Source organism: Camelina sativa, chromosome 13 (assembly GCF_030686135.1).
Source record: "Camelina sativa cultivar CO46 ecotype springtype chromosome 13, ASM3068613v1".
Classification (NCBI taxonomy): domain Eukaryota; kingdom Viridiplantae; phylum Streptophyta; class Magnoliopsida; order Brassicales; family Brassicaceae; genus Camelina; species Camelina sativa.
In genome coordinates this window covers 25006259-25020449 of record NC_141892.1, presented here as the reverse complement: position 1 = coordinate 25020449, position 14191 = coordinate 25006259, and the positions used below count along the sequence as shown (strand labels likewise).

Below are 14191 nucleotides of genomic sequence, written 5' to 3'. Positions count from 1 at the left end.
GCAAAAACCTTGCTCTTCCTACCAACATGCGGTATAGGCGACGACCCTATCTTCCCCTGGCTCATCTGGGGAATCTGGATCGCTCGGAATAAACTAATCTTCAACGATCTCAGGCCTAACCCTATAGATACAGTAACTCAAGCCCTTGTAGCAGGACGATAATGGCTCACAACCCTCAAGAGATATATCATTAGCAAAATCACTTTTAGTCTATTGAACAGGTTGTTTACGTGTGCTCACTAGTTATTTGTTGCGCAGGAGATTATGATCGATGAATTGGTAACACATAACCTGGCATTTGATGATATCAACAAAGCTTTTGATCTTATGAGAGAAGGAAAGTGTCTGTGTTGTGTTCTTCACATGCCAAACTAATGCCTTCTTGAGAATACATATAACGTTTCAAGAAAGATAACAAGGGATCTGTACTGTACATTCTAGTGCTGGGACTTCGGTTATTTTGGTGAATTCGGTTCGGTTAATTCGGTTTTTCGGTTTTTTTTGAATTTTGAAAATCTTACCGAATTGAACCAAAATATATTTTGGTTCGGTTATTTCGGTTTCTCGGTTAATTCGGTTTTAAAATTTCAAAACCGAAATTAACCGAAATTTGATTAAAAACATGAAAAATCGGATTTTTCGGTTATTTAGAGATAATCTCGGTTTTTTCGGTTTTATTTCAAATATTTTGGTTTTTTCGGTTTTGGTTTTTCGGGGTGATTCGGTTATTTTAGGTATAAATTTTGGTTTTTTTAGATTTTTTCCTAAAAAATAAAAAAAATTTAAAAAAATTAAAAAAAAAATAATTCGGTTAACCGAAGACCAAACCGAAATATTTTTCAGTTTTTTTTGAAAAAAAAAAATTGTACTGATCGGTTCAGCCGCTATAACCGAAACCGAACCGAACACCTAACGAGTTTGCAAGCGACAAGCTCGAAGGATAAAACTCTAGAATCCACCCAGAAAAAGGGTTCTGGAATCCACCAGAAAAGATAAAAGAGATAAACTCTAAAACTTTATTGATAAGAATAATAATATGATTGCCCTTAAACCCTAACCTAGAAAGGAAAACTAATAGAAATTAACATAATTAAGAATTAATAAAAGAAAGCTAAATTAATTAAAATCCTAACGATTATGCTCCTGCATCAAAAACTTAGATGTATAGTTGATGAATTCTGTATTGGTCAGAAGAACATGTGATGATCGTTAATTTACTTCTCTATGGTTATGCTGCTGTAATTGTTACTAGTACTTGACCATAAACCAAAGTCTTGTGCACTGCTTGGTTACAAAAAGCTTTACCTTGTATCACCTAGGTTGACAGACTAGTATTGGTGTTTCTTTGAATCAGTCTGAAGTTGTAATGCCAAAAATTGACCACATAATTGTCTGTATATGTATTTCTACAGATCATATGCCCATTTATGCTGGATCAGTTCTATTGGGCAGAAAAAATGTATTGGCTTGGGGTTGCTCCTCAGCCATTAAAAAGAAACCACCTGCTTCTGGAGAAAACAAATGATGAGAACATCAAGGAAGCTGCACAAGTGGTAGCAGAAGCCATATACGATGCACTGTCTGCAAAAACTAGGGCTCTTGCCATGGAAATCGCGGAACTATTATCTCTTGAGGTAATTAGTTACCATAAAATTATTTTCCCCTACTGATTCATAGCTCAAAAATCAATGAATCATTTCGGGAAGTCTTCTCTTTTGTAGTTTGAGTAATTTTGACAACTGATAGTTTTTAGGGTATCCAAAAAATAATAATTTCAGGATGGAGTCACAGAAGCTGTGAGAGTGCTTAGAGAAGAGGTGTGTGAAGAAGTCTCGGGTAGCAACTGAATATATTTGGATGAGCGTAGTCATAGAACAACGTAAAAGCTTTATGTCAAGTGATCGTTGATCAATGCATACTGATTCTTTCTTCGCCACCAACCTTAAAATAACGTCTTAACTTTCTCTTTTTTTACTATTTGTGCTTCATTTGATAGTAGTACTACACTGGAGATAGTAGTACTACACTGGATCAAAAATTGTAAGACCCTTCAAAGACAAAACAAGCGATAGCTCGTGTAACACCCACTCCCAATGGGGATAGTGCATATACACCGTCGCGTGTTTTACTGACGACGACTCCCTCCACATTGAAATGCAAAATTAAATCAGGTTTTATAGACAATTTCACTCTAAAAGGGTAACTAGATGCTTGCTATTAGAGGCAGTTGTTTAATTAAATTGTGTTAAGACCCCAAATCAATTTTTATATCATCTAGCATGTTCAAATTGGGGGAATAAAACAAATGAAAAAGTAGGCAGACATTGGAATATTTGAACAGTCAATCAGTCAAACAAAGTATTTTAAACAATTGCCGCAATTGTTGACATTGAAATAGTTTTTAAAGCCTCCTGCGACGATAACCGTCCTTCCAGGGAGCAGTCTCGAGGTGGAGAAGAGCCCAGTAGGATACATCATCACCGCCTTCAGTCGGTGGTTCCTCGGTGGGAATCGTCAAGCTCAATGGCATCAAGACGGGGAGCTCATTTTGGACAAAGGTAAATGGTACGCGTGTGGAAATCAAAGGCTGAAAAGGGATCGCGAAAACCATTGCGGACGCTAGTCTTGCAGTTTTTAGACTAGAAAGAAGGGCCCCCACTGCATCCCCAATAGCAGACCGGGCAGTGGCAAGACTATCCTCAAGTACTGGCTGTCTGGGAGTAGGGAATGAGTCGATGAATACATCAAATTGTTCGTTCAATGTAGAGTAGTCAGGGTAGAGTAAACCTGTTCTCACAAAAGATGACTAGCAGCCAGCGAAAGATCTGGATCGTTCGGTGCATCTGAATACATGAACAGGCACAAACATTTGAAATTGATGTCTCGGATTCAAGAAAAATGTTCAAAATACCAAAATCCCAACCAAAAGCTAAATCATGTGTAATCAATCTACACGGCCAAGCAAACAAACACATGTTTTTGGTGAATTAATCGGATGTGCTGTTTCCAAACACATGAATTAATTGGTGAATTAATCGGCCAAGCAAACAAACAGGTTTCCAAACACATGCCAAGCAAACAAACAGACAGCAGTTATGTACCTCCAGCAATAAATAGGAGAGTTGGGGCTCAGAGAAGTAATTTTCGTAACATATGTTACTCTTTAAAATATCCTGCCTCATAAAAAGAGAAGGTATCAATCAAGCTTCGACGAGACTAAGGATCATGAAATACAAAACAGATCATACCCTGTCCAAATAATCCCAGTCTCTTTCTCATCTAGAGACCTCAGGCCCACGCTCAGATTGACGTTGCCTGTACACCCAAAGCTCATTCTCACGACAAATGGCTGGAAAGTGTGGTCGATAACCACAGTTGTGACAAAATTTACTTGCACAACTCAGACACTTCAGATTGAGCCAATCTGAGCCCGGAGTGTTGACCAATGGCTCGGCGCAGCTTCCACACATCGACATATTCTCTCTTTCTCTTCTCTTCTCTCTGGCTAGGGTTTTCTGAAACCTCTAGTCACTCGCTTTTGTTTTTTTTTTTAATTCTTAACAGCCCTTTTGAACCGGCTTATCAAAATATCTTGGGCCTAATTTGAGCTTTTTATAAACAAATGGGCCTTGCTTTTTTTTTTTTTTTAATTCACAATTCTCAAATCAATCCTGTCAAACCGGTAACGGCCACTAGATACTGCTCATACTTTGGTCACGCTGTCGCTGTGTTCTCTCTTTGGGGACCATATATATTAGTTACCAAAATGAAGGGAGCTCAACTTTTTTTACCAATTACACCATGTAACTTTTTCTTTTCACATCCTAATCCGGTTTCATCATATATCTATACAAACCGGAATCTCCTAATCTTCCCTTTTGTACCTTTAGACTCTCAATACATAGAAGAGCTACTAGATTCGTCTGTCTCATCATCGTCCCCACTTAAACTAGAGGGCAATTCCACGCCAGACCTACAAAATATATGTTATGCTATCATAAAATAAGCCGATCTGATCTCTCTTTGGGACAATAGAAATGCATTTATAAACTAACCGATTTATCTGGCCTTCTCTTTCTAGAATCTCGCTGTATGATGATTTTGGTGCATAATCTTGCTGAAGATAGTCATCTTCCACTTGTTTTGTAACCTATTAACAAGTGTTAAAAAAAGTCAGAACAAGAACTTGGTAGAAGCCTTCAAACTTCGTTGATACTACATCAACATATAAATCTTTAAGATAGTTTAACCATCAAACTCACCAGCGGTTCATCAGTCGAATGCAATTTCTCTCTATGCGTTTTCGTTTGATTCCTTTCTCCGTGAAACTTTCCCACCTTTAGAAAGAGATATCACACAAACACACAACTCATATTTCCATAAAAAGAGCATGAAAGGAGAGCCTATAGACATGGAACTTTTAGACAAATCTTTACCATCACAGAAGATGGACCTCTATCTATAGAGTCAGGGGATCGGCTTCTACTCGGAGGCAACAGCTTTGAAGATTTAGTGAGATATCCGGTCTTGTGTCCACCGTTGAATATCTTTTTATCGTAATTATGAGTTTGATTGGTTTCAATATTGCTTCCAGGAAGATTATGGAAGTTGGCAATCATATTGTTTCTCGAACCTTCAGCCCAACTCTTGGAGCTTATTCGACCCTTCTTGTTGTTAGTTACGGGGAGTTCTCGTGGTGAACCTTTGAATGTCTCTTGAAAGGGTTTGTGGTTAGGGACAGTATTATAGAAACTGGGAGAAGGGGATTTCAGTCTTGGTTCCCCAAGACTCTTTCTGTCTCTTAGACCAGGCTCCATTCCAATCATTATGTTGTCATCATCCTCCTCCTCCTCCTCCGAATCTGGATCTGGCGAATGCATCTTCAGTTTACGAGCTAATTCATAGCTCTATAAAGAGATACAAAACAGTATTAGAATACAATATTAATACCTAGTAGAATGTGATGCTAGATCATTATTCTAGTTTATTATCTCTATGGGTGTGTAATATAGAGGAAGAAAGCTTCTACAAGTTCACTTACAGGACCAGGATTAAAGCTCTTCCTCGTTCCAAGTAAATGTGGAGGGTGAGGCCGTCTTTGATTCCCAACATAGATTGGCTCTGACAAAACAGTTGATATAAAAAGCAATCAAATCCGACTGGACATGGGTAAAGGCATTCACAATCTGACACACGAAGAAGATTATTTTAGCTTTCTCTGAAGCACTCGCTCAATACTCATAAAAGATCTAAGGTAAAGTTGAAACACATTATACCAGGACTCACCCTGCACAATAGCATTAGTTTGAGGCTCAAATGCACCAGGAGGAAGTGGATCAAATTGAATCCCCAGAGGTGGACCATCTGTTTGGTATTGTCTTCCTAATTGTCTCTTTACAGCTGTGATAGAAACATTCTCACTCTCTCTCTTAACTTTCAAGTATCCCGAAGGCTTATTATATCCATAGCTTCTCATGAGTTGAGGATGCTGGATAACGTCATTATGCGTAACATATATAGAACTTTCCACATCGCGGATTCCATCTTTGCTAGAGACAAAATTCTTATGTAATGATGAGCTACGTTCAGAAGATGTACTATCTTCACCATCAGCATTTCCCATGTAAGATCCTTCATAAAGCCTTTGACTTTCAACTTCCCTAGGCTTCGGGTTCCAATAATCCGTTTGCTTAGTGCTACCACATGAATCCTGTCGAAGCCCACTTCCACGATCCTGAAGAACAACGCTTGACCTGTCTTGGCTCCCGATGTTGGTCCCATCTTCTTTTACAGAACGTTTGTCTTTCAACCTTCTATGGCAGAACCAACCTGAAACTTGCTTCTCAGTTAATCCTATTTCCTCTGCCAACTTACCCTTCATTTCTTCGGTCGGATACTTATGCTCTGTAGAAAAAGCCAAATCACACACATGTAACGCATATATAAAACCTTGGCATATAAAGTAACATATGCAAATAACAAAGCCATAATTATTACCATTGTAGAAATTCTCCAGCGTCATAACTTGGATAGGAGTCTTAAGCTTCCGTTTCTTGCTGTTTTCTGTAGATGCTTTATCGCCATCAGCGGGTGCCTCGCCTGAATCTATCAAGAAAGAGCACATTTAAAAAACATAAGATAATCAAATGGTGAAACATGGACACCTTATTTTCTCTATGAAACAACGCATGGACAAAATTGAATAATGCTTTTGTGTTTCTCGAAATGTTGCCAGTAGCTTTGCAATTCAGGTAACAAATCTACAGCATAAAAAGGGGGTTTAATTTTCAGCAATTATGACCTTTCTTCTCTCTTATCAGCCAAAAACACACCTCTAAACCCAATCAAAACGAACGAGAACTTCGAAATTTCTTAGCTTTGAGAATTTAAACACCATCAAACAAAACCAAAAAGGCTCAAATTTTTCAATGCCATGGGAGCTGCATTGTAATTCAACGAACTCGAGGATCATTGAAAACTATTCTCTCACGTAAACTCGCAGGAAACAAGATGAAAGAAACGAAATTTACCTGAGTTCATTAGTCAAATTGAAAATTCCCAGAGATTGAACAAAAAAGACCTAATCAACCCCCAAATAAAAACCAGATTTTTATTTTTCTTTCTTCTTCCAACAAAATTCTGATTTTCTCATTCGAGGAGGAGAAGAAGAAAAGAAAACTCATCTTTGCAGACAAGTCTCTCTAGAAACCGGACCGGTTTTAGTCAACCGGACTAATACTAGTAAACCGAAACGACTTGAAACGGGTAGAGTAGAGTAGAGACTTCAGTTTGGGCCTCAATAATGGGCCTAAATTGGACAAGGAAGAATAAGAAGAAGAGAGAGGCGTCGAATGTTATTTTTCTTTCTTTTAGACAGAAGCAGCCATGGCTACAGCTTCAAGGTTTCTACGAAAATTGCCGAGGTTTCTCAAGCTTTCTCCAACCCTTCTCCGTAGCAATGGCGTAAGGTATTCAAGCTATTTGGTTCAAGATTCCTTAGAGCCGTTGGATTCCTTCCGGCGAATAGGATCTCGAATCGGCCATGATTCTTTAACTACAAGAAGTTTCTCTTCTCAAGGTCCTGCTTCTGTCGATTACAGGTACTTTAAATCCTCATTTGTTGTTATCTGATTTCGTTAATTTTCTGAAAATTTTGAAACAAACGGGAAGAAGGAAACAGTTCGGTTTTGCAGGAGGATGAGTTTCACAAATTAGCCAACTTCACTATAAATGACCTTCTTGGGAAAATTGAGGTATTTTAAAAAGCTGGAGCCTTTTTTTTTTTTTTAATTATCTCTAGGGGTCCTTTGAGATTGCAGTAGCTTATATTATGTTGGTACTTACATGATTCATGTTCAGGATTATGGTGATGATGTTCAGATTGATGGTTTCGACATTGATTATGGGGTAAAGATAAACTCTTTTAAGCATTTTAAGGTCTTCTTTATAGTTTTGAAATCCATGTGTGCTTATTAAGTCAGTTGTTTTGATGCTTTCCAATAGAATGAAGTTCTTACCCTTAAGCTTGGATCGTTAGGAACATATGTGCTTAATAAGCAAACTCCAAATCGACAAATCTGGATGTCTTCACCCGTGAGGTAAAGATTGATTCGTGCTTTCATCTTTAAAGTTGCTAACTTTAGATGTCTAAATGGAACTTCGCAATCTGGATCATCATGTTCTGCTGTATCTTCTGGTTATTGTATTCGTAATCTGTGGAGAAATGAAACTGTAATCTGTGGAGAAATGAAACTGTGCATGACTTTATATTGTTGCTCTTGTCTTTGTGCATCAACATCTTAGATTCACATTGATGTTCATCTTCATTCTTCCTTGTTTTTGTATTGTTTTGGTGCAGTGGCCCGTCTAGATTCGACTGGGACCGTGATGCTAATGCGTGGATTTACCGGCGAACAGAAGCAAAGTTGCATAAACTCCTGGAAGAAGAGTTAGAGAATCTATGTGGTGAACCAATCCAACTCTCATAAAGAAGGATATACACAATATCTTTGAGCGAAAGGATGTCATCTAGGAACTTGAAACTGCTATGACCTCTATGAAACATCCAGGGGAATAAACAAACAAGGCACAAGACAAAGTTGTTTCAGTGTGAAACCTGATTGATGTTTGTGAATCTACTTTGAATAGTAATGTCTCTTAGTGACCTGGTTACAACTCTCTTTGTTTAATCAGAGCTGAAGCTATCTTTCACGCGTTTTGAATCAATACATTTTTTTATCAAAGACAAGAGTCCTGTGTTTTTCAAAACTCCTCGAATCTCACAAAAAGTTCCGGAAGAAAGTTGGCAGGGTCAATCTCCACTCTTTCAAAAGCACCAATAAGGACAAAAGATTGACTTCGTCAGCACCATTGCCCCCTTTTTCCAATAATTCACCTTTAGGTACCCTCTTTGTCCTTACTGTAAAACAATACAAAAAAAAAGTTGGATTCTTTTTTACTATTTATAGATCCATCCCGAAAAAGTTGGCACACTGCGTGAATTGATCACATGTGTATCTACATACAGTGGCTAAGTGACTACTACTTTTATATGGCTTTTGGTTCAGATGCTCAAGTGAGACTTGTTCTGTTTTTTCTTGGAAACATCCTAAAACATATGATTAGCTGCGTTCCACATAATTACTTTTCAGGTGGGTCTTTCGTTGACGTTGAGGCAAACCTTTTTCTTTTTTTCTTTGGACACATTTTGGGTTCTTCTTAAGAAGATATAATGGAGATACCAGATGAATAAGACATGGTCAGTACTGGTCAGAGAATGACATTTTCTGTCTTCTTCTATATGTTTCTGCTGCATGTTTGTCGATCAGATTGCTTTGTTGCAGTTCAAGACTCGAAAACATTGTTCAAAGGTTCAACATTGATCAATGACAGCCACGGAGACACTCTTGTTTCAGCTGGTCAGAGATTCGAGCTTGGGTTCTTCACTCCTAATGGAAGCTCTGATGAAAGAAGGTACTTGGGAATATGGTTTTACGATTTACATCCACTGACTGTTGTCTGGGTTGCAAATCGTGAATCTCCGGTTCTTGACCTTTCCAGCATTTTCGCCATCTCTATAGATGGCAATCTTGAAGTCATTGATTCAAAGGGAAGAGTGTATTGGAACTCCAATGTTCAACCTTCCCCAGTCTCTGCGCAGAGAACGGTGAAGCTGATGGATAATGGTAATCTTGTGTTGATGAGAGATGGAGAGGAAGCAAATGTGGTTTGGCAAAGTTTTCAGAATCCTACCGATACGTTTCTCCCAGGGATGAGCATGGATGAAAACATGACTTTATCATCATGGAGGAGCTCCAACGATCCATCACCTGGAAATTTCACCTTTGAGATGGATCAAGAAGAAGACAAGCAGTTCATCATTTGGAAAAGATCAATGAGATACTGGAAATCAGGAATTTCAGGTAAATTCATCGGATCCGACGAGATGCCTTATGCAATTTCTTACTTTCTTTCCAATTTCACAGAGACTGTGACTGTGCACAATGCCTCTGTGCCTCCTCTCTTTACATCTTTGTATACCAATACAAGGTTTACCATGAGCTCCTCTGGTCAAGCTCAGTACTTCAGCTTAGACGGAGGAAAGTTCTGGGCACAGATTTGGGCTGAGCCTAGAGATGAATGTAGTGTCTACAATGCTTGTGGAATTTTTGGTAGCTGTAACAGCAAGAACGAGGAAATGTGCAAGTGTTTGCCAGGTTTTAGGCCTAATTTCTTGGAGAAATGGGTCATGGGAGATTTTTCTGGTGGATGTTCAAGAGAGTCAAGGATATGTGGTAAAGACGGTGTTATGGTGGGGGACATGTTCTTGAATCTGAGTGTGGTTGAAGTAGGAAGTCCTGATTCACAATTCGATGCACATAATGAAAAAGAGTGCAGAGCAGAGTGTTTGAACAATTGCCAATGCCAAGCTTACTCATATGAGGAAGTTGATACACTTCAAAGCAATACCAAGTGCTGGATTTGGTTGGAAGATCTCAACAATCTCAAGGAAGGCTATTTAGGTAGCCGCAATGTATTCATTCGCGTTGCAGTTCCCGATATAGGTAAACAATCTCTATTGATTTCAAAACATATGAAACTGCTTTTCAAATGCATTAGGATATATAACTGTTGATGGTTAAATTGTTGTTAAATTCTGCAGAGTCGACCAGTAGAGATTGTGTGACCTGTGGCACAAATATTATTCCTTATCCTTTGAGCACGGCTCCTGGATGTGGCGACAGTAGCTACCTTAGTTTCAACTGCAATATGTCGACTGGTCAAGTCATTTTCAAAGGATCTAACAGCTCATACAATGTTACAAGTATCAAACCAGATACTCACAGATTCTTAATCAAAAGTAAAGATGCAGTAGTAAACTGCACAACTGAAAATCATATGGGGAGAATATCAGAGTTAAAGCTATCTTCGCCTTTTCATCTCACGGAGAAGTGCAATGCAGACATGGTTACTGGTGGAACTGAAGTGGAGATTCGTTGGGATCCTCCGCTTGAGCCAACTTGTTCTTTATCTGTAGACTGTAAAGACTGGCCTAATTCATCTTGCAGTAAATCTGGAGACGGGAAGAAGAGGTGCTTCTGCAATCATGATTTTAAGTGGGATGGATTCAATTTAAACTGCACTCAAGGTAAAGTTATGACGACAAAACTCATTTCCAAATCGTAGTGAAAAGATGTATCAGTTTTTTTAATATAGGCTCTCATGTAGAACGAGCTCGTGGAAGAGACGGGGAAGCTAAAACACCGGTGGTTTTGATCGTTGTGGTGACTTTTACAAGTGCAGCCATTCTGGTTGTTCTATCAAGCACTGCTTCTTATGTATACCTACAAAGAAGAAAAGTAAACACGGAACTAGGAAGCATACCAAGAGGAGTTCATTTATGCGATAGTGAGAGACATATCAAAGATTTGATTGAATCGGGAAGGTTTAAACAAGATGATAGTCAAGGCATAGATGTTCCTTCTTTTGAGCTCGAGACTATCCTATTTGCAACATCCAACTTCTCAAATGCAAACAAGCTAGGCCAAGGAGGGTTTGGACCAGTTTATAAGGTTGAAATGTGTTTTTCATCTTTTGATCTGATTTTGATTTTAGTCTCTTTAGTAATAGAAACTTAATATTTGTGGCTTGTGTGACTCAGGGAATTTTTCCTGGAGATCAAGAGATTGCTGTGAAGAGGCTATCTCGCTGCTCCGGTCAAGGACTGGAGGAATTCAAGAATGAAGTGGTTTTGATTGCCAAGCTACAACACCGGAATCTTGTTCGACTTCTTGGTTACTGTGTTGCTGAAGAAGAAAAACTGTTACTGTATGAGTACATGCCACACAAAAGCTTAGACTTCTTCATTTTTGGTAAGCAGATAGCCTTGTATCTTCTTTAATAACTCATTCTTCTGTTCAGTTCTAAATACAAAAGATCTGGTTCTTGCTCAGACCGGAAGCTGTGCCAGCGATTAGATTGGAAGATGCGGTATAATATCATTTTAGGAATCGCCCGGGGACTTCTTTATCTACATCAAGACTCTAGACTGAGAATCATCCACAGGGATCTGAAAACAAGCAACATTCTGTTAGATGAGGAGATGAATCCCAAGATTTCTGACTTTGGGTTGGCTAGAATATTTGGAGGCAGTGAAACTTCAGCCAATACTAATCGAGTTGTTGGAACCTAGTAAGTTCTTAACACTTCAATTGCCTTAACAGTCCATTCTTTGGCATGTATTTAAAACTTTTTGATGTATTTGTATCGCAGTGGATACATGTCTCCGGAGTATGCTCTAGAAGGTCTTTTCTCATTCAAATCAGATGTATTTAGTTTCGGCGTGGTTGTGATTGAAACTATCAGCGGGAAGCGTAACACCGGGTTTTATGAACCTGAGAAATCTTTAAGCCTTCTAGGCCATGTGAGGAATCTGAGGCTTATGACTTGTTTATGCACATTACTTGTTTAAAAACGTTGACCGATAAACACATATACAAATGTGCAGGCGTGGGATCTCTGGAAAGCGGAAAGAGGGATTGAGTTATTGGATCATGCTTTACAAGAAACGTGCGAAAGCGAGGAATTCTTGAAGTGCTTGAACGTAGGACTGCTTTGTGTACAAGAAGATCCTAGTGAGCGTCCTTCAATGTCAAATGTTGTTTTCATGCTCGGAAGCAGCGAAGCTGCTACTCTTCCAAATCCAAGACCACCGGCTTTTGTCCTTAGACGTTGCCCTTCATCAAGCAAAGCTTCTTCATCTACCAAGCCAGAAACTTGCTCTGAAAATGAGCTGACTATAACTCTTGAAGATGGAAGATAATAATAGCTACTTTTTTTTTTGTATTTATTGTCAATAAGCATAAGATTTCAAAAGAAAAAAACTGTAATAGCTAATGACCTGAGTCCTGAAACATAGATTATGCAGAAACTGTCATTGGAATGAGATTTTGGCTTTAGAAGAAGCCATGGAGAATCCCGTTAGCTGTGACCTTATCATTTGTCTCCGGAGAGAGTCTCTACAGAGGAAACTAGATCGAAGCGTCATCTTGATCAAAGCCTTTCCATGTCTCAGCAGAAACATTGCAAGGCTCATTTCGTTCTCACACTCTAAGAATCCGTGAATCTCTGCAAATTCCAAGTGGTTCAAGAAAGATTCCAATTCATAGGTTTGAGACTCCCAGTACTGAATCTCTGAGTTAGACCTATCCCACAAATCCTTATTCCATTGCTGAAAACATACGCAGCATCAGAGACAATTCTGTTTAAAACCGAGAAAGACTAAAAAAAAGCTTTCTTTCTTTCTTTCAATACTTACCCTTCTTTCACTTGTTTGATCATTAATGATTTTGAGGATAAGTAAGTTTAGCAGTGGACAGCTCTTGAACAGACATGACAGTGTTTGAACATTGTGTCTGTTGAAACGCGTTTGCAGTTCCAAGGATCTCATGTTGTGAAACGGTAGAAGATGATTTTTTAATAGTGCCTTCTTGCTTGACAAAATCTGTCACAACAGTAGCAAAACTGTGAAGCAAAGATCAAACTGCAGAAGAAAAAGTTGTAAGTATATATTTACCTCTACGGATTGGTTTCCAAGTTGTAGTTTGTAGGAATTACAGAGACCTGACAAGAGAGTGAATAAGCTCTGTGTCTGTGAATTGAGATGTTGATGAAGCCAAAACACTTTAACGAAAGCTTTTCTCAGACAAACTAACTTGTCCAAGAAATGAACACTAGTAGTGACAGCGTTTAAATTCCAAAGGAAAGTTTTGAGATTCGGTGTGTTGATCTTCACAAAGCTCTTTTCTGAGTATGTTAGGAAGCAATTCACAACCTTTAGTCTCTGAAGCTTATTACCAGAAACCTCTAAACCCTCAAGCTGTAAAGAGTTCTTTAGAGAAAACTCTTGGAGAAGACGGCAACTAACCTTAAGTTCCTTGAGTCCAAAGCAACTTTCAAGGGTTAGTTTCTCTAGAAGAGGAAAGCTTGGATCAGTGAAGAAATCTGAGAGACGAGGTTGGTTGTCTAGAATCACAAGAGATAAAGAGAGTGAAGTAAGTTTTTGAAACCCTCCAAGGATTGATGATGATGTAGGTAATCTAAAACCAGGGTAAGCTGATTTAAGCCTCAAAGCTCTTAAATCTTGAGAGGTCACAATCCAACGAGGGAAGTTAAAGTAGTCTTTAGTAGTGACTTCAATGTCAAGATCTTGAACCTGATGAGTAACAGCTAAACGAATTAAGGAATTGAGACTTGTGAATGTGACGGTAGCACGAAAACGAAGTGATCTAAGGTTGTTGGAATCACGGTGGTTACGAAGAGAAAGCACTTTGTAAATGGAGTTGGAAGAGAAAGATTTTGGTTTGCTAAGGTCGCTAATGGAGGTGAAATCAAGATCAGGCAATGAGAGGAAGAGAGATCTCCATCTTTTCGAAAGTGAGCTTGTCTTCGCTGCGGATATAAGAGGAAGCAGAAGCAGAATCTGATGAAGGAGAGAATCAGGAAGGTCACTGATTCTATCTACTTTGATAATCTCTTGTACATTTTCTTCTCTCTTCCTCTTCCTCCGTTTCACAGATCTCGTCTCCATTGTTAAAAAAGAGTGTTCCTTAATCAAAGCTTATGCCTTTTTTTTTTTTGTTCGTTTCATATGGTTCGTAATTAGGGTTTGAAACATTCAAAACAAACCAAA

At 38.7% G+C, this 14191-nt stretch overlaps 4 protein-coding genes across 8 annotated transcripts; 2 read left to right on the top strand and 2 right to left on the bottom strand.

Annotated features, from left to right (window-relative positions):
• Positions 1–2245: 2245 nt before the first annotated feature.
• On the bottom strand, positions 2246–6708 carry LOC104737481 (homeobox-DDT domain protein RLT1). 2 transcript variants are annotated; one of them, XM_087482414.1, is made up of 10 exons: positions 6531–6708; positions 5998–6105; positions 5287–5904; positions 5042–5121; positions 4437–4907; positions 4263–4337; positions 4056–4150; positions 3249–3973; positions 3102–3173; positions 2246–2843 (listed from the first exon to the last, which is right to left on the bottom strand). In XM_087482414.1, the coding sequence occupies exons 1-8, from the start codon at positions 6538–6540 to the stop codon at positions 3895–3897; spliced, it is 1536 nt and encodes a 511-aa protein (XP_087338540.1). In that variant the 5' UTR covers positions 6541–6708; the 3' UTR covers positions 2246–2843; positions 3102–3173; positions 3249–3894. The 2 variants fall into 2 exon arrangements, with proteins under 2 accessions (XP_087338540.1, XP_087338541.1); XM_087482415.1 differs by having other exon boundaries at positions 5042–5186; positions 6531–6693.
• A 138-nt stretch (positions 6709–6846) lies between these two features.
• On the top strand, positions 6847–8243 carry LOC104737482 (frataxin, mitochondrial). Its single transcript, XM_010457683.3, has 5 exons — positions 6847–7100; positions 7181–7253; positions 7360–7407; positions 7504–7598; positions 7859–8243. The coding sequence occupies exons 1-5, from the start codon at positions 6886–6888 to the stop codon at positions 7986–7988; spliced, it is 561 nt and encodes a 186-aa protein (XP_010455985.1). The 5' UTR covers positions 6847–6885; the 3' UTR covers positions 7989–8243.
• A 20-nt stretch (positions 8244–8263) lies between these two features.
• On the top strand, positions 8264–12475 carry LOC104738499 (G-type lectin S-receptor-like serine/threonine-protein kinase At4g03230). Of its 4 annotated transcripts, XM_087482828.1 has the most exons (9): positions 8264–8401; positions 8652–8973; positions 9061–10064; positions 10163–10648; positions 10729–11072; positions 11162–11372; positions 11454–11691; positions 11773–11923; positions 12008–12475. In XM_087482828.1, the coding sequence occupies exons 2-9, from the start codon at positions 8756–8758 to the stop codon at positions 12320–12322; spliced, it is 2967 nt and encodes a 988-aa protein (XP_087338954.1). In that variant the 5' UTR covers positions 8264–8401; positions 8652–8755; the 3' UTR covers positions 12323–12475. The 4 variants fall into 4 exon arrangements, with proteins under 4 accessions (XP_087338954.1, XP_087338953.1, XP_087338952.1 ...); XM_087482827.1 differs by having other exon boundaries at positions 8652–10064; XM_087482830.1 differs by lacking the exon at positions 8264–8401 and having other exon boundaries at positions 8745–8973; positions 9081–10064.
• On the bottom strand, positions 11964–14155 carry LOC104737484 (putative F-box/FBD/LRR-repeat protein At4g03220). The gene is made up of 3 exons (XM_087482833.1): positions 13076–14155; positions 12818–13003; positions 11964–12730 (listed from the first exon to the last, which is right to left on the bottom strand). Exons 1-3 carry the CDS (start codon positions 14087–14089, stop codon positions 12434–12436), a joined length of 1497 nt encoding a protein of 498 aa, XP_087338959.1. The 5' UTR covers positions 14090–14155; the 3' UTR covers positions 11964–12433.
• Between the last annotated feature and the right edge of the window lie 36 nt (positions 14156–14191).

What these genes read in the sequence shown, in the direction of transcription:
- LOC104737481 (XM_087482414.1), bottom strand. An exon ending in AACTAATGCTATTGTGCAGG is followed by an intron (nt 5,122 to 5,286) that starts GTGAGTCCTGGT and finishes CTGTTTTGTCAG; the next exon opens with AGCCAATCTATGTTGGGAAT. An exon ending in GAGGTCCATCTTCTGTGATG is followed by an intron (nt 4,338 to 4,436) that starts GTAAAGATTTGT and finishes CTCTTTCTAAAG; the next exon opens with GTGGGAAAGTTTCACGGAGA.
- LOC104737484 (XM_087482833.1), bottom strand. Translation starts at nt 14,089, where the DNA reads ATGGAGACGAGATCTGTGAAACGGAGGAAGAGGAAGAGAGAAGAAAAT. An exon ending in TTGGAAACCAATCCGTAGAG is followed by an intron (nt 13,004 to 13,075) that starts GTAAATATATAC and finishes CTGTTGTGACAG; the next exon opens with ATTTTGTCAAGCAAGAAGGC. An exon ending in ATCAAACAAGTGAAAGAAGG is followed by an intron (nt 12,731 to 12,817) that starts GTAAGTATTGAA and finishes GTATGTTTTCAG; the next exon opens with CAATGGAATAAGGATTTGTG.
- LOC104737482 (XM_010457683.3), top strand. Translation starts at nt 6,886, where the DNA reads ATGGCTACAGCTTCAAGGTTTCTACGAAAATTGCCGAGGTTTCTCAAG. An exon ending in CCTGCTTCTGTCGATTACAG is followed by an intron (nt 7,101 to 7,180) that starts GTACTTTAAATC and finishes AGAAGGAAACAG; the next exon opens with TTCGGTTTTGCAGGAGGATG. An exon ending in GTTTCGACATTGATTATGGG is followed by an intron (nt 7,408 to 7,503) that starts GTAAAGATAAAC and finishes GCTTTCCAATAG; the next exon opens with AATGAAGTTCTTACCCTTAA.
- LOC104738499 (XM_087482827.1), top strand. Translation starts at nt 8,756, where the DNA reads ATGGTCAGTACTGGTCAGAGAATGACATTTTCTGTCTTCTTCTATATG. An exon ending in CTTAGACTTCTTCATTTTTG is followed by an intron (nt 11,373 to 11,453) that starts GTAAGCAGATAG and finishes GTTCTTGCTCAG; the next exon opens with ACCGGAAGCTGTGCCAGCGA. An exon ending in CTTTAAGCCTTCTAGGCCAT is followed by an intron (nt 11,924 to 12,007) that starts GTGAGGAATCTG and finishes ACAAATGTGCAG; the next exon opens with GCGTGGGATCTCTGGAAAGC.